This window comes from Malaclemys terrapin, chromosome 20 (assembly GCF_027887155.1).
Source record: "Malaclemys terrapin pileata isolate rMalTer1 chromosome 20, rMalTer1.hap1, whole genome shotgun sequence".
Classification (NCBI taxonomy): Eukaryota; Metazoa; Chordata; order Testudines; family Emydidae; genus Malaclemys; species Malaclemys terrapin.
The window spans coordinates 16,379,467-16,395,068 of record NC_071524.1 but is presented as its reverse complement, the minus strand read 5'-3'; the positions used below and the strand labels follow the sequence as shown (position 1 = coordinate 16,395,068).

General features: G+C 60.2%; 1 protein-coding gene across 1 annotated transcript; it reads right to left on the bottom strand.

The window, feature by feature from the left end:
* Positions 1-4,610: 4,610 nt before the first annotated feature.
* LGALS4 (galectin 4) lies at positions 4,611-12,097 on the bottom strand. Its single transcript, XM_054010271.1, has 10 exons — positions 11,990-12,097; positions 10,547-10,635; positions 9,224-9,428; positions 8,300-8,434; positions 7,755-7,784; positions 7,295-7,330; positions 6,759-6,788; positions 6,233-6,321; positions 5,464-5,629; positions 4,611-4,856 (listed from the first exon to the last, which is right to left on the bottom strand). Exons 1-10 carry the CDS (start codon positions 12,032-12,034, stop codon positions 4,710-4,712), a joined length of 972 nt encoding a protein of 323 aa, XP_053866246.1. The 5' UTR covers positions 12,035-12,097; the 3' UTR covers positions 4,611-4,709.
* Positions 12,098-15,602: the final 3,505 nt, after the last annotated feature.

The window sequence follows — 15,602 nt, the reverse complement described above, 5'->3', positions numbered from 1 at the left end:
GATCTCCAATTTTGCAGCCAAAATAAAGGTGATAGGCTTTCTTAACCACAGTGGTTATACTGCGCTTTTGTGATGCAAAAGTCACTTCACCACAAACATAGCAGAAGTTATCTGCACTGTTCACACAAGTACGAGGCCTCTCTGCTCACTTTGGCTAAACAGAAATGTGTCCCTTTGCAAAATCAAACACTGACAAATAAGAGAGCACGACACTGTCTGATTTCTAGAGCTGATATAGGGCAATTTGTTCAGCAGAGTGATGTAAGCTTCGTTATGATTGCATCATCCATGACTTCTAGGAATAATATGATGCAATTCATATCATGTATGACACAATACCAGCTTCAGATTGCATCATTCATTGTTGTGCCTAAAAAGCAAGTACTGTCCAAACCCAGTCATAGATTTATTCATAGATCCAGTCAAAGATGTATTTTAGTCATTTCTGGTTTAAATTGAGATCCCTTCCCTTTATAACTCACTTATCCTCCGCCATTCCCAAGTCAAGGGTCGTATATACTGACCCAATAGCATATCTTGAAAACTAGAGCCAATCAACAATTTTAAGCATCATTTTCGTTCTCAGTGACCCAGAATTAGTCAAGTTTGACTACATTTATTTCAGAAGCATTTTGGCCGTAGAGCCGTGTAATTTGTGACTTTTGTGTAGTTGTTTGATCAGCTTTATTTAGCAATGTATTAATTGCACGACGTGTCTCTTTCTAGAAAGGCGTGGTTATATAGCTGTATGAATAGTTCGCCTTGATTCCTCTGTCATGAATAAATTGTACAAGTATCTAATGACTTCATTTAGCCATCCTCCTTGGCATGCCCGTTATTTGGTCAGAGTACGGTCATTACGGTTAACGATTCTCCATTGTCCCTTGTCTGTTAGGGGCTTCAGCCCGTGTCCGCAAATGGTGGAGTCCATAGCCACATCGAGTTACTCCATGAGGGGATGATCATAGAATCATAGAATATCAGGATTGGAAGAGACCTCAGGAGGTCATCTAGTCCAACCCCCTGCTCAAAGCAGGACCAACCCCAACTAAATCATCCCAGCCAGGGCTTTGTCAAGCTGGGCCTTAAAAACCTCTAAGGAAGGAGACTCCACCACCTCCCTAGGGAACCCATTCCAGTGCTTCACCACCCTCCTAGTGAAATAGTGTTTCCTAATATCCAACCTAGACCTCCCCCACTGCAACTTGAGACCATTGCTCCTTGTTCTGTCATCTGCCATCACTGAGAACAGCCGAGCTCCATCCTCTTTGGAGCCCCGCTTCAGGTAGTTGAAGGCTGCTATCAAATCCCCCCTCACTCTTCTCTTCTGGAGACTAAACAATCCCAGTTCCCTCAGCCTCTCCTTGTAAGTCATGTGCCCCAGCCCCCTCATCATTTTGTTGATTTCATATAACAACTTTGTGACATCAATAGAGACACACTCCTCAAGCCGTCACCGGCAGCGGTGGGAGGTGATGGGCGGGGGCAGCCTGTGGAGATTTCAGTGGAGGAAAGAGAGAAAGTTGGGAGAAGGGAAGACTCAGCAGCGGAGAGGGGCCCAGTCGGCCAGAGGAGTGGGAAGATCGGTCAGTATCCAAAGGGACAAGATGTTAATTAACAACCAAACTGCTCAAAGGCGACGCTCCTGGAGATGTTGGCCGTGTCTGTTATCAAATGGGCGCTAGTGGGCACCCGTGTGTTGGCTGACGCGTGAAGAGGCCCAAAGCAGGGATCTCCTAACAGGCCTGATGGGCCCAATTCTCAGTCACGCTCAGGTGCAGTGATATTCTCTGCCCTCCCCCACCCCCCCGGGCCCATAGGGGGCAGATTGGGGGCGTGGCCAACTCCCCCATCCTCCCCTCGAGTGCAGGCTGGGGGAAATGGTGATGTTTCGGTCTGTCTGTCTGCGGTCTCTCCCTGGGCCACCCTCTCCACTCAAGTCCAGCAACCTGAACTCCAGGGGTGTTGCCGTGTGTGTGTCTCCCCCACAGGGACCTTCAAACTTCAAATGCCACCAGCTCGATCTAGGCATCAAAGCGCCCCTGGGACGCCTTTCCGCAGAGATGGATTTGTCCCTGCATCCTTGACCTGGATTTCCCATTCTCCCACGGCTGTGCGCTTGGCCGCCACACTCCTCACCAGAGGTGGCTGCATTTCAGGGTGGGGATGATGTGGGGGGTCCCCTGCTCCTTCACACGGCACATGCGGGGCCTGATTGGCACAGATCCCACTCCCTAGACCAGCGGGACGTGCCGGTAGCCAATCCCCTCTCTCGGGATCTTCTAGTCATAACCCTCGTCCCCCGGCTATCCCTGGCTCAGTCCCCTGGTGTGGTGAGGCGGGACACCTCCTCCAGAGCTCTGTGGAGAGGGCGAATCACTCTCATGCCGCAGGGCCTGATTTCCAGGGGCAGCGTTGGAGCTCAGGTCCGCACGGGGCTGGGAGGGCCAGCTGTTCGGATCATGTCACATGCCCGCTGAGTCCTGGGAACCGGCCTTTGCTAAGAATTTCAGGGACCTGCCCAGACATCCTCAAGTGTCTTCTGCCCCTCAGGACGCAGGGTCAAAAAGCCCCCCGGACGTGACTGCGGCTTGCAAGACAGATTTTCGAGGCTGGAGGCTGGGGACGGCTCCTGGTGGGGGGAGTTTGTGCTGAACATTTCCCGATGCCCTTTGGACGGAGTCGCTCTGGGCTGGGCGTGGGTGTGAACGGGACACTCCCTAATGAGTGTTAATTTGCATGTTAGGGGCGGAATTGCCCAAATCTGGCCAGCCCGCTATGCCAGCTCCATCCTGAGCCAGCCCGATGCCCTCCAGTGGCCGGGCGGTTTATGGCAGACCCAAGACGGGCGTGGTTAAGGGGGTCGGTTTGCTGACTCGCCGCCCTCCAGCGGCCTGCGCCCCAAAACGTGCGACCCCCTCCCGTCTCCAGCAGCTGGGGTGCAACAGGAGCAAGGCGGATGCTGTGGGAGGCGGCGCCTGGGGCAGGGTCTGGTACTGGGTGGGGCAGGCCAAGGGGAGTGGGGTTGGCAGGTGGTGGGGCTGACGGCTGCCCCGAGCCCTGCCCTGCTAACCCCACAAGGGAACTACATTCCCGCCTGTGAGCGTCGGCTGCAAGATGGAGCTTAGACTCTGGATTCCTGCTGGTCCTGCCTCGGTGTCCGGGCAGCAGCCAGCAAAGGGTTATGATGAAAAAACCCAAGAGGCAGCATGGGCGGAAGGAATTGGGCAAAGGTTGGGAACCAGGACTCCTGGGTTCTCTCCCCAGCTCTGGGAGGGGAGTGGGGTCTAGTGGTTAGAGCAGGGGGGGGGCTGGGAGCCAGGACTCCTGGGTTCTCTCCCAGCTCTGGGAGGGGAGTGGGGTCTAGTGGTTAGAGCAGGAGGGGCTGGGAGCCAGGACTCATGGGTTCTCTCCCAGCTCTGGGAGGGGAGTGGGGTCTAGTGGTTAGAGCAGGGGGGGCTGGGAGCTAGGACTCCTGAGTTCTATCCCAGCTCTGGGAGGGGAGTGGGGTCTAGTTAGGGTGACCAGATGTCCCAATTTGATAGGGACAGTCCCAATATTGGGGGCTTTGTCTAATATAGGCACCTATTACCCCCCACCGTCTGCCCCAATTTTTCGCACTTGCTGTCTGGTCACCCTAGGGCTAGTGGTTAGAGCAGGGGGGGCTGGGAGCCAGGACTCCTGGGTTCTATCCCAGCTCTAGTAGGGGAGCGGGATCTAGTGGTTAGAGCAGGGGGGCTGGGAGCCAGGACTCCTGGGTTCTATCCCAGCTCTGGGAGGGAAGAAGGGTCTAGTAGTTAGAAATGGGGGAGGCTGGGAGCCTGGACTCCTGGGTTCTATTGATAGTTTTGCCATTGACTCCCTGTGTAACCTTGCCCAAGTCCCTTCCCGGCTCCGAGCTGGAGGTGGAGGATCCCCCCCCCCCATGGAGGGAGGAGACCCCGTTGGACGGGCACGCTGGCGGACCCCGGCTGGGAACGGTTCTGCTCGGCTCCTGAGAAGTGCCGCAGAGCAGGCGGTGAGTGGAGGCTGCAGGCTCCTCAAATCGGGGGCGGGAGCAGGGGACCCTTCCCCTGGGCGTCCCTCGTTCTGTTTCGAACCCCGATGGTTTGGTGCAGCCCGACCCGTTCCAGAGGCGAAGCGCGGGGGAGGGACGTGGAGCCCAGGCCGGGGGCGAGTGGGGAGAGCCAGGTGGGGTGGGCAGGCTGTGGGGACAGTGAGGTTGCCGGCTGGGGAATGGGGTTTGTAGGGCTTGGCTGTAGGGTGGCTCAGGTCAGCTGGGCAGGGAGTGAGCAGGTGGGGGGCTTCTGGTGAGGGTGGCTATGGGGCATCGGGAGGGGGGTCCTGGTACCAGAGGAGGGTCAGGGGGGAGACTGGGAGGCTTAATTTGGTGATGTTTGCCAGGCTCTGAGTGGGAGGGGTCAGAGGGTCATTATAACATCTCTAGGCCATCACAACCATCCCTGCGCAGGCCTCAAACTCAGCTCCAGCTGGAGGAGAGTCCCCAGCAGCTGTGAGCGGGGGGGGCTCTATGACACACAGGGGAGCGGCTCCGAATCCACCCAGAGCAGGCGGCGTGGGGAGGGGAAGGCAGGCCACCGACAGCATCATTGCAAGAAGCAGACTCGTTTATTGGGTCTGCGATGCCGGCCGGGGGCGGGGGGGGGCAGCATTGTGTGTCCCTCCCCCGCTGGGCGGTGGGGCTGGGCTCAGAACTGGACGTAGGACAGGACCACGTCGCCGTTGATCTCCAGCGTGTCAATCTTCTGGAACTCGCGGAAACGGTGGTTGTAGTTGAAGAGCGGCTGCCCGTTGGCAAAGACCTTGAAACGTCCGTTCCCGCAGCGGATGGAGAGCTGTGGGGGGGGGGGGGGGGAGCGGCTGTGAGAGGGACCGATCTGGGACAGCCGCGAAGGAGCTGACCCCTTATGGGACCAGGCAGGCAGCATGCCCTAGTGGAGACCGTGCTGCCAGAGAATCCCCATTAGCTGCTAACTGTATAGGGGCTATGATACACAGACACGCAGTTCTGATGCCATCCAGCAGAGGGTGCACACTCTCTCTCTCTCTCTCTCTCTCTCTCTGCTCTAGAAGACCCTTAGCTTGAGCTAAAGGAGAATCCTCATTAACTGTTAGCAGTATAGGGCATATGATACATAGATGAGCAGTTTGGATTCCATCCAGCAGAGGGCAGCAGTACCTATTACACACACATATCCCTACCTCCCCCTCCTCTTCCAAATGCCCCAGGACTTAAGTTAACGGAGAATACCCATTAGCTGCTAGCTGTATAGGAACAACGACACACAGACTTGCAGTTCTTATGCCATCCAGTAGAAGGCAGCAGACTGCATGAGCACGCACACACACACTGCTCCAGAAGACCCTGGGCATGCACTAAGGGAGAATCCCCATTAGCTGCTAGCGGTATAGGGCGTATGCCACACAGATGAGTTTACTCACCTCGAAGTACTGGCCGGGCTGGAAGGGGTTGTGAGGCAGCTCCCGCTCCTCCGAGCCCCAGTTCCCGTTCAGGAGGCTGTTCCTGACCACGCTCCTCTCGTTCAGGCGAGGGTTAATGTGCAGAGCGATATCCTTGGAGTAGCCCATCTTGAAGTTGATGCAGAAGCTGGGGAGGCAAAGAACCAGTGAGGCTGGGGGGAGTGTGTGTGTGGGGGGGGGGTGGCTTTGGGGGAGGGGGGCAGGGCTGGACACACAAGCCTGTAGCCAGATACACGGGGCCGTTGCACTTTGATGGGAGAAGCGCAGTCTGTGCTAAAGCATGGCCTACGGGTTGGAGCACAGGGCCTGGGAGCCAGGACTAGCCCCAGCTCTGGGAGGGGCGTAGGGTCTAGTGGTTAGAGCGCGGGGGTGGGGGGGCTGGGAGCCAAGACTCCTGGGTTCTCTCCCCAGCTCTGGGAGGGGAGTGGGGTCTAGTGGTTAGAGCAGGGGGCTGGGAGCCAGGACTCCTGGGTTCTCTCCCCAGCTCTGGGAGGGGAGTGGGATCAGTGGTTGGAGCAGGGGGGCTGGAAGCCAGGACTCCTGGGTTCTCTCCCCAGCTCTGGGAGGGAGTGGGGTCTAGTGGTTAGAGCGGGGGCAGGGACTGGGAGTCCTGGCTTCTATCCCCAGCTCTATGCTGATTCACCATGAAACCAGGGGGCAGGGGGCAAGTCACTTCCCCCTTGCTGATGCCTCAGTTTCCCCTGCTGAAGACAGTGCCATGGCTGCATACCTCTTAGCGCCCTGCGGGACTAATCCTTTCACCACCACTGTCTTCTTGGCTGTCAGCCCGCCTGGGAAGTTAGCCACATAGGGGACTTGCTGCAAGAGAACGGAGACCCCCGGCTAGAACGGTCTTGTCCGGTACTGGGGTGAGGAGCGTCTCAGATGTGTTGCAGGGAGGGGGCTCAGTAGGGGGCGCTCTCCCTGGCAGTCAGCGCCGGTCCCAGTGCAGTGCTAGGGGGCGCTGTGCTGCAGGGAGCGGGGGGCTCTGTAGGGGGCGCTCTCCCCACACAGTCAGCGCTGACCCCAGTGTGGCACTAGGGGGTGCTGTGCTGCAGGGAGCGGGGCAGAGGCGGCAGGGGGGCGGGTTTCTTCCTGCTACCAGCTTTGTTCAGCGTGGCTCTTGGCCACCTGGCACGTTCCACCCCAGAGGTGGCTGCACTCCGGGGCTGGGGAAAGAGTTGTGGGAGAAAGCATAAGGTGGCTTCCTTGCAGGAGCGAAAGGGCAGAGCAAACCCCAAGGCTGCTGCGCTTACCGGGTGAAAAGAAGCGGGGCCAGCCATCATCTGTGGGGCAGAGAAATCCAGGAGTTATTAATCTGACCAGCCATGGTGTGGACCCAACCTCCCTCCCTAAGGCCTTGGGGGTGTCTCTGCTCTGTCTCTCCGGCCCACAGAACTCCTCTCTAGTTTTCCAGAAAATATCTGGCCTTTCCTTAGCTAAAAATCCTCCCCTACCCCAGCAGTTTCCAGTTGGATACAGAATTCGCCTCCACTTCCTGTCTTAAACTGCTGTGTACAACTGCAGTGCAGCTGTTAAACGGTAGCTGCAAACCACCCCAGAGGTGGTCGCATCTCAGTGCTGGGTGAGGATTCCCTCTATAATCAGCTGCCACCTTCCATCCTAGAAGTGGCTGCATTTTAGTCATGGGGGACATGATCTCTGTATAAACAGCTATCATGTTCCACCCTAGAGGCAGCTGCATTTCAAGAGTGGGGGATGTGATCGCTGTATAAGAAACCGCCCCGCCCCGAGGTGGCTGCATCTCCTCCCCGGGTCCCAGTGTACTTACCGGCAGGCTTGTGGGTGGCATATTCGGCTGCATGCCCTGAGAGATGAAGACAATATAAGGGGGGTTACAGGGGCTGAGGCTGCAGGGTTGGCATTGCTCTCCGAGAAGCCCGGGCGAGCTGAGGCTGTGGGTCTGATCCAAGGAGGAGTGGGGCCCGGGATCCTGGCTAGAGGGTCTCTGCTCCCTAGGGGAAGTGGCTGCTAAGACAGAGGGAAGGTCCCTGTGACTCTTCTGTGGGTGTGTGTGGGGGAAGGACCCCCTGCAGGACACCCCCCTCCCATGCCCTCTGGGCTCGTCACACTGCGGCAGGCGAGGGACTGCGCGGGGGCCCAGGGAAGCCCGGCTAGCTTGTGGGGTGGCGTGTAGCTGTGATAATGGAGTGAGTGCCCCTGAGTTGCCCACCCTGAGCTGGCATCTCCCCCGCCCCAGCCCCAGGCATGTGGGTCTCGTGGGTACTTACAAGCATCCCGGGCTGCGGGTAATACATCCCCTGCAGGACGGAAACAAGTGTGAGACTGGGCACAGAGAGGGGAGAGGTATTGTCAAGCCTGGACTCCTGGGTTCTCTCCCTGGCTCTGAGAGGGGAGGGGGGTCTAGTGGTTAGAGCAGGGGGGCTGGGAGCCAGGACTCCTGGGTTCTGTCCCCAGCTCTGGGAGGGGACTGGGGTCTAGTGGTTAGAGCAGGGGGGCTGGGAGCCAGGACTCCTGGGTTCTGTCCCCAGCTCTGGGAGGGGACTGGGGTCTAGTGGTTAGAGCAGGGGGGCTGGGAGCCAGGACTCCTGGGTTCTGTCCCCAGCTCTGGGAGGGGACTGGGGTCTAGTGGTTAGAGCTGGGTGCCAGAGCTCCTGGGTTCTATCCCCAGCTCTCCTACCATCCAAGCTCTCAGCTTTTCCCCTGAACCAACCCATGCACTCGCGATTTGGCTGCGGGGCCGGCGCTGTGCGTGAGCGTCCCAGTCCCGCGTCTCCACCGCCTGCCCGTGCACCCCCACACCCTGGTCACTCACCCCGCCCCCCATCATGCCCCCTCCAATGACGTTGAGCGACTGCAGCTCGAGGTCCCCGTCCACGTCGACGACCTGCACGTGCTCGGGCGGGATGCGGTGCCGGAACTCGTAGCAGGGGGCCCCGTTCACCGTGATCTGGGGCGGGAGACAGGCAGCATCAGGATCTGCCCCCCCCCTCTGAGTGGGGGAGGGGAGACCTGATATCTTGGGGTTCACCCTGGGAATACGGGCGGGGGGAGATGGTTGCCAAGCAGACTCTGGGGATCAGCTGCCGATGTAGGAACTGGGGGAGGGTCTTTTCTCCCCAGCCCCTCTGGCTTCCTTCTGACCCCTGCTGGCAGGACCCGGCTCGCAGGCAGGGGGTGCCAGACTTGGGGGTGGCAGGAAATTGGGGTTGAGGCCTTCTGGCCCCCCATGTTAGAGAGCAGGTGTTGGGATGTTTGTGGGGGGGACAATTCCCCCTTTCAAAGCCCCTCACCCAGATGGGGGGAGAGAGGTGTCACCCCCCCACCCCTTTTCCCAGGCCAGCCCACTGGCCTGGAGCATTCAATTGCAGATGGGGTATCGTCCCCCCCATCTCCCCCCACCCTCTCGATCCAGTGGGGCCCACCCTCCCCATGGATTTCTCCCCATCCCCCACATTTCCCCAGCCACAGATGGGGGATTCCCTCCCCTCATGGCATATTATCCCTCTGCCCCCAATTCAGAATGTGGCCATCCACAGGCCCCCCCCCATATCCCTTGTGGCCCCCCACCTGCCACCCACAGGCCCCCCATATCCCTTGTGGCCCCCCACCTGCCACCCACAGGCCCCCCATATCCCTTGTGGCCCCCCACCTGCCACCCACAGGCCCCCCATATCCGTTGTGGCCCCCACCTGCCCCCCACGGCCCTCCATATCCCTCATGCCCCTCCCCCGCCTACCCGGTAGCCCTCGGGGGTGATGTTGAAGACCATCTCGAAGTGCTGCCCCTTGTGGAAGGGCATGTCGTGCTTGTGCTCCTCCTTGGCCCAGTTGCCCCGCTGGAAGCTGTTGAGGACGATCTTGTCCCCGCTGTCGAAACGGGGGTTGAAGTGCAGGGCGATGTCGGCCCCCTTCTCTGGGCCACAGGAGAAATTCACACGGAACCTGGGGTGGGGGTGCGGGAGCAGGGGGGTGAGCGAGCTGTGGGGGGGCTGGGGTTGTCTGGCCCAGGCCCAGGTAGTGTGTGGGGGGGGGCGGGGGCGGGATCTGGTCCCTCGCTATCAATACCTGCCGGGGGTGGGGGGGGTAAAGGCCAGAGCGGGGAAATTGCAGCTGGAAATTCAGAAGGTTTCTAGCCATCTAGCGGCACCGCTGACCCCTCCTGGGTGGACTCCGGGCTGCTGTGATGTGTGTCATAGGCCCTATACTGCGGAGGGCGGAGGGGAATTTCGTTCAAGGACACAGAAGGGCAGGGGGGAACTGAGGAGCTCGCTCTCTTGTGAAGGAGGGATCCACACCTCCACCCGCCCCCCCGCGGGGGAGGGGTAGTCGCAGCAGGGAGGGGGTCCAGGGACCCCCTCCAAAGAGGGAATGGGGCGGCGTTGTGAGGCGAATGCTCCCAACCAGGGGCCGGTAGCCAGATCTAACTAGCCCGCAGCAGCTCTGAGCAGCGATCGGGCCTGGGGGTGACTTTCTGGAGTTGCCATGACACTGGCTTTGGTTTGGGAGGTGCTACACCACTCCCCGCCCACCCCCCACCCCCATATCCCCTGGCGTAGGGGTGTGTCAGGTGTACATGGTGCGCTCCCTGGTGCAGATCCCCTTTCACCCCGTCCCTCCCTGTGCTCGGCTGGGAGCTCCGGGCCTTTGCCCCACATTCCCTCCCCGCGCCCGGGGCTGCAGGCTCTGGTGGCAGGTTCCCGTTTCTCTGTTTTAATGAGCCACAAGCCCAAGGTCGTCACCCTCGTTAAACATTCCACGGTGCTTTATGCCGCGGCCTGGCCAAACTGGACCCATCTGCCTCCCGAGATCCCCTCTGCTGTGCTCCGTACTGCCTGCTCCAAACGCCTGTGCTGTGTGGCTGTTAAACGCCTGCCACCTTCCACCCCAGAGGTGGCTGCATCTCAGCACTGGGGGAGAGATCCCTGTATAACCAGCCCCCGGGCTCCACCCCAGAGGCAGCTGCATCTCAGCACTGGGGGAGGGATTGCTCTTTAACCAGCCCCCGCGCCCCACATGAGCCCAGCTGTCCCCCTCTCCTCCCCCGCTGCCCGAAGTGTTACCTCTTGGTGTGATGGGGCACCATCCCCTGGACATAGATGGCCATCCCGGGCCGGAGCCCCCCGGCAATGGGGACAGCATGAGGGAGAGGCTGAGAGATGGGGAGAGAGAGAGAGAAGATGCTGAGGGGGGGATTTGACCGGTGACACCCCTGACCCCGTAGACACATAGTGCTGGGTGCCAGTCCCCACCCCCTGCTCCCTTTAGCGATGCCAGGGGATTGCCCCGCTGCCCTCCAGCTTCGCCTCTCCCTGGTTTGCTCCCCTGGGGCTGGGATCTGACCAGAAGCCCTTCAGGAACCAGGCTGGGGAAACTGATGGCTTTGCAGGAGGAGTCTGGGGGGAGACACGGCTCCTTTAAGGTGCTCCTTGGCTGGCAGCATTTCCCCCCCCAAACCACCTTGGGGGGGGACACACCCCAGCCTGCAACCTCTGCCTTTCCCAAGGCTGATTCTAGTTAGCGGGCGTCTGTACCACCCTTTGGGATCCTGGGGAAAGGAGCCACCAGGGACCGTGTGTTAATTATTAATTGTTCCCATCCCCACAGGTGAGCTGGGTGGGACCATCCAGGGCTCCGGCTGGGCTGGTATCGCTGGAGCCAGAAACACACAGGGGATCGGGCGGGATTCGCACCCGCCCCGGCCTTCGCCCCATCCTAACCCCCCTCACTCCTGGGCGCTTAGCCAGGTGCCTTCCAGAGCGGCTCCCCCAGGTCCCGGGGTAAAAGCCGGCTGGCTGGCGGGGACCGGATCTGAGCGGCGACGGCGTCCGTCGGCAGGCTGCGGGGAGCTCCGTTTTTTGGTGAGTTGAGCAGCATTTCCCCGGGGGTGAGTCTAAGACGTTCCCACCCCAGCCCCCCACTGCAGCTCATCTGCCCCAGCATCCTCCTCCCCACGGTGGCCGGAACGAACTCCAGCCCCTGTTTGTTTTTGCCTTGGCGGCATCGGATCTCGGGCAGGAACCGATGCCGGCTGCCCGTGCCTGCCAGCTGCTCTCTGTCGGCATCTCGGAGCGGGGCGTAAATTACACATCAGTTTGGGGGAGCTTCGCATGGTGTAACTGACCCCCCAAGAGATGGGGCCGGCAAGAGTGCCAGTCGAGGGCTGTCGTCCCTGAGTGGGGGAGCAGAATCAGGCCCCTGCTCGCCGCCAGCCGGCCTGGGAACTTTCCAGCGTCGACAGGCAGGCGACACCAAGGCCCAGCCATGCATTACGGGGGCGGGGCAAGGGGGTCGGCTGGAGCTAGCCGAGGGGGAGGGCTGTCTTGCTGGATATCGGTAGCCACCGTCCATCCAGGGGCCAGCCGAGTGTAAACCTGCAGCCACTCCACCAGCTGTGGAGACGCCACTGGATTTGTGCCGGTCGTAACGGAGAGCACGGTTATTCAGGGGCGCAACCGCCATGGGTTTCAGCGCAATGCCCGGGTGTGTGGGTGTGTGACACTTACCGGGTTGTAGATGGGCTGGTAGCCAGGTGCAGGGACGTAGGCCATCGGGGCGTTGGGGGTCTCTGTGCAGCGAATGGGCAGGACGGGGCACAGGGAATGGAGCAAGCGGAGGGCAGGGGGTTTATAGGACTGGAGTGGGAGGCGGGGCAGCCGTGCCACTCGGCCGGCCTCCGCCCACTGGCCCAGGACAGGTGTCACCCCCCCCCCGCCCAGCCACACCCAGCTCAGTGGAAAATCCCCATTCCAAGTGGAAATGGCAAAGCCAAATTGATGATGATCTAGTGGTTGAAGCTGGGGCGGGGGAGGGCTGGGAGGCAGGACTCCTGGGTCCCATTCCTAGTCTGGTAGGAGGTGGGGTACAGTGGGTTAGGGCGAAAGGGGGTGAGAGTCCGGACTCCTGGGTCCTATCCCTGGCTCTGGGAGGGGAATGGGGACTAGTGGTTAAAGCAGGGTGGGGGCTGGAGCCAGGACTCCTGGGTTCTATTCTGGAGTTGCTCACCCCACAACGTGACTAGAGCAGAGACCCCGTCCAGTGTCACATGCGTTCTGTGACCACGGGGCTGGGCCAGTCGGTTTCCCTTCGAGATCCCAGTGACATCCCCTTTGTGGTGGCTGGGCGCTGGGTCCCTGCAGAGTGGGGTGGGGACTAAATTCACACCCATAGCCTGCTCAGAGCGCAGGAAAGGCGAGAGCAATGCTGGGCTGACCGGGACCCATCACGACAAATACCAAACAGGCCCGTAACGTAGAACCTACGTAATTACTGTTAGTGCCTGAACTGTACATCATCCAGAACCACAGGGAGTGGGGTCTAGTGGTTAGAGCAGTGGGCTCGGGAGGCAGGACTCCTGGGTTCTCTCCCCAGCTCTGGAGGGGAGTGGTTTCTAGTGGTTACAGCGGGGGGGGAGGGGCTGAGAGCCAGGACGCCTGGGTTCTCTCCCCAGCTCTGGGAGGGGAGTGGGGTCTAGTGGTTAGAGCGGGGTGGGGGTGGGGGGGGCGTGACTGGGTGCCAGGACGCCTGGGTTCTATCCTTGCTCACAGCTTTTCCATTGACCCAACCCCGGGGCTGACAGCTTAGATGTGGGGGGTGGCACTGGGCGGGGCTCTGCCATGTTCCCCCTTGGCTTAGGGGGTAGCCAACCTTCCAGGATTGTCCTGGACTCTCCAGGAAGTAAATGATTCACCTTTAATGTCATGTGACCAGCCCTCCAGGAATACATCCAGCCAAAATTGGCAGCCCTGCTTTGGGCCGATCCCTTTCCCTCTCCGTGCCCCTGTTTCTCCCGCACCGTGAGAGCAGCTGATCCCAGAGTGCAGGGGCACCGGCAGCTTAGGACAGGCAAAGGGCTGGGCGCTGGGCGGCATGTCCAGCCAGAGGCGGGGGCCCAGTTAGCATTGGAGCCAGCACATGGGTAGCGGGTGACCTGGATTGGATCTGGGGTGCTGGCACAAGGCAGGGGATTGGGGTCTGGGGGAGCAGAGGGGACATGCTGTAGGAGACCTGGGGAGGGCTGGGCGTGGTTCCTCCCTGTGCCCTTTCCCCCAGGAGGTGCAGCTCTCCAGAGAGCCGTGCCCAGATGACAGCTGGGTGCCGTCCCGGGGCTGTTTGCTGACAAGGGGAGCGTCCCTGCCTGACCGTGGGTGGCTGGCTCAGCATGGCAGAAAGCAAACAGTGGGCCCCATGGGCCGGTGCCTTTGGCCCAGCCATGGTGGGGGGCAGAGGGGGGGCAGCAGGCACGGGAGGGACTAGCTGCCTCATTGCTAAGCATTGTGGCCAGGCCCCTCGACTCTGGTGCGGCCGCACCCTGTGCACGAGGGAGGCTGTGGCATCGGTGTTTCAGTCTGTGGTTACCAAGAGGCCACATCCTGGGCCCTGCCTGCTCCCCCACGGAGCCAGTTCCCCGGAGTTATGGCAGCCCCTGGAGCCCACCCTTCCCACAATGGGGCTTCATTGGGCCAGGTGCCACAAAGACCCAGAGTGAGAGGCGGGGGTCAGGTCTGGTGTTACGAGTGTAGTGCTTATTAGGTGTGTTACGGTGGCAGGTGAGATCTGGGCCCCATTGTGCTCCCAGTCTGAATAATTAGGGAAGGGGAGGGGAAACCGAGGCACCGAGAGATGGGACTTGCCCAAGGCACGAATAGAACCCAGGTGTCCGGACTCCCAGCACTGGTGCCCTGTGGCCACTTGGGGGAGGAGGGGAGAAGACCAGGGCCCTGGGTCACTTCCCACTCCCAGCTCCAGCTGGGAGCTGGGGCCGACCACGTTTAGCTCCTTCATGCAGGCTGCAAAGGTCAGAGTCTCTTCCAAGGGCAAGGGGTGAGCCTTCCCCCGCACCAGCGGCAGACGGGATGGTGCCGCTAAGCTGCAGCACGCCAGCCCAGGCCTTGCCCTCACCCGAGGAAGTTTAACCCCAGGTTGCATGGTGCCACCGTGGAAGGACCTCATCTGTCTCCCAGGCAGTGAACCCAATAGCCTTTCACCTTCACCGCTGTTTGCTCAGGAGGATTGTGCCATGCAGCTCATTAAGTGGGCCAGAGGACAGGCCAACAGAGGTGGGGCGCTTGGAAGAGCCGGCGCCCCTTGGCTCTGTGCCGCATCCTCTCCCCCCACAGAGCTCTCCCAGTAGCTGGATTTTATGGGTTGATTGCTCCCCTCCCACACAAGGTAACAAGCAATGTTCACAGCTGAGTAGGGCAGGGTAGGCAGGTGTGCCCGGGCCCTTGGAAGTGGGGTAGAAAGGACAGCTTAGCGTGCTGGCGTCGTCTCTTACCCGCCTCGGCTACATCTGAGAGCGTCGGCGCCGAGAGAACGTTTTCAGCTGCAAAAACGCAGATTTGGCAACCACGGAATTCGGGTGGGTTTTGCCAGACAGGTCGGGGTGAAAACCCCCCACTCCCCACAAAACGCCGGTGAATCGCTTCAGTTCGCCCCATTTCAGCCAAGCCAACCAGCCCCCGCCCACTTTGAAAAGGAGAAAAAAAACGCTCAGTATTTTTGGTGCCCTGAAATGAAGCTTTTCAATGCCGTGAAAGGTCAAAGCAATGAATTTGTGGTTCAGCCCCACGGAGAAAACTCAGAGCTGTGCCAGCTTTGGCGATCGCTGTGCACGTGGGCGGCGCCAGCCTGGCTGGCTGGTGGGTGCTGCTGAGGGGATTTCAGCACCCATGGGAGCCAGGGAGCGCTCTGTGCCAACGGCAGCAGGTGCATCACAGATACAGGGCTCCCCGGCGCTGGTCTTGCTGTAGTCACTACAGGGTGTCTCCTAAGGTCTCTGCTGAAAGCCTGCGGCCGACTGCAAAGCACAGGGTCTGTACTATTATGGGCTGTAGGTCTGCCAAAAAGGGGGGCACAGACGCCTGGCAGGCATCAGGTACAGCCCCCTTCTCACTCCTAGGCAGCTCACGTGCCAATTTCACAACGGTCACCCATTGACAGACGCAGCAAAATGCTACTCAGGAGACTTGGGTCCTTTTGGAAAACAACCCAGAACCGCAGGGAGTAAAGACAATGAACTGCTTCAGCTCCAGCTGGGGAGGAGGGGGAAGGGGGGGTGCAGCAGTTCCCCCGTTATCCTTCACCCAGCCTGGTAACGGGGTTTGTTTGGTGGAAGGG

Excerpts from the sequence above, each read along its gene's own strand:
- LGALS4 (XM_054010271.1), bottom strand. The coding sequence starts at position 12,034 with ATGGCCTACGTCCCTGCACCTGGCTACCAGCCCATCTACAACCCG. Across the intron at positions 6,789-7,294 it reads TGCCACCCACAAGCCTGCCG|ATGATGGCTGGCCCCGCTTC; the intron begins GTAAGTACACTG and ends TCTGCCCCACAG. Across the intron at positions 4,857-5,463 it reads AGCCCGGCCAGTACTTCGAG|CTCTCCATCCGCTGCGGGAA; the intron begins GTGAGTAAACTC and ends CCCCCCCCACAG.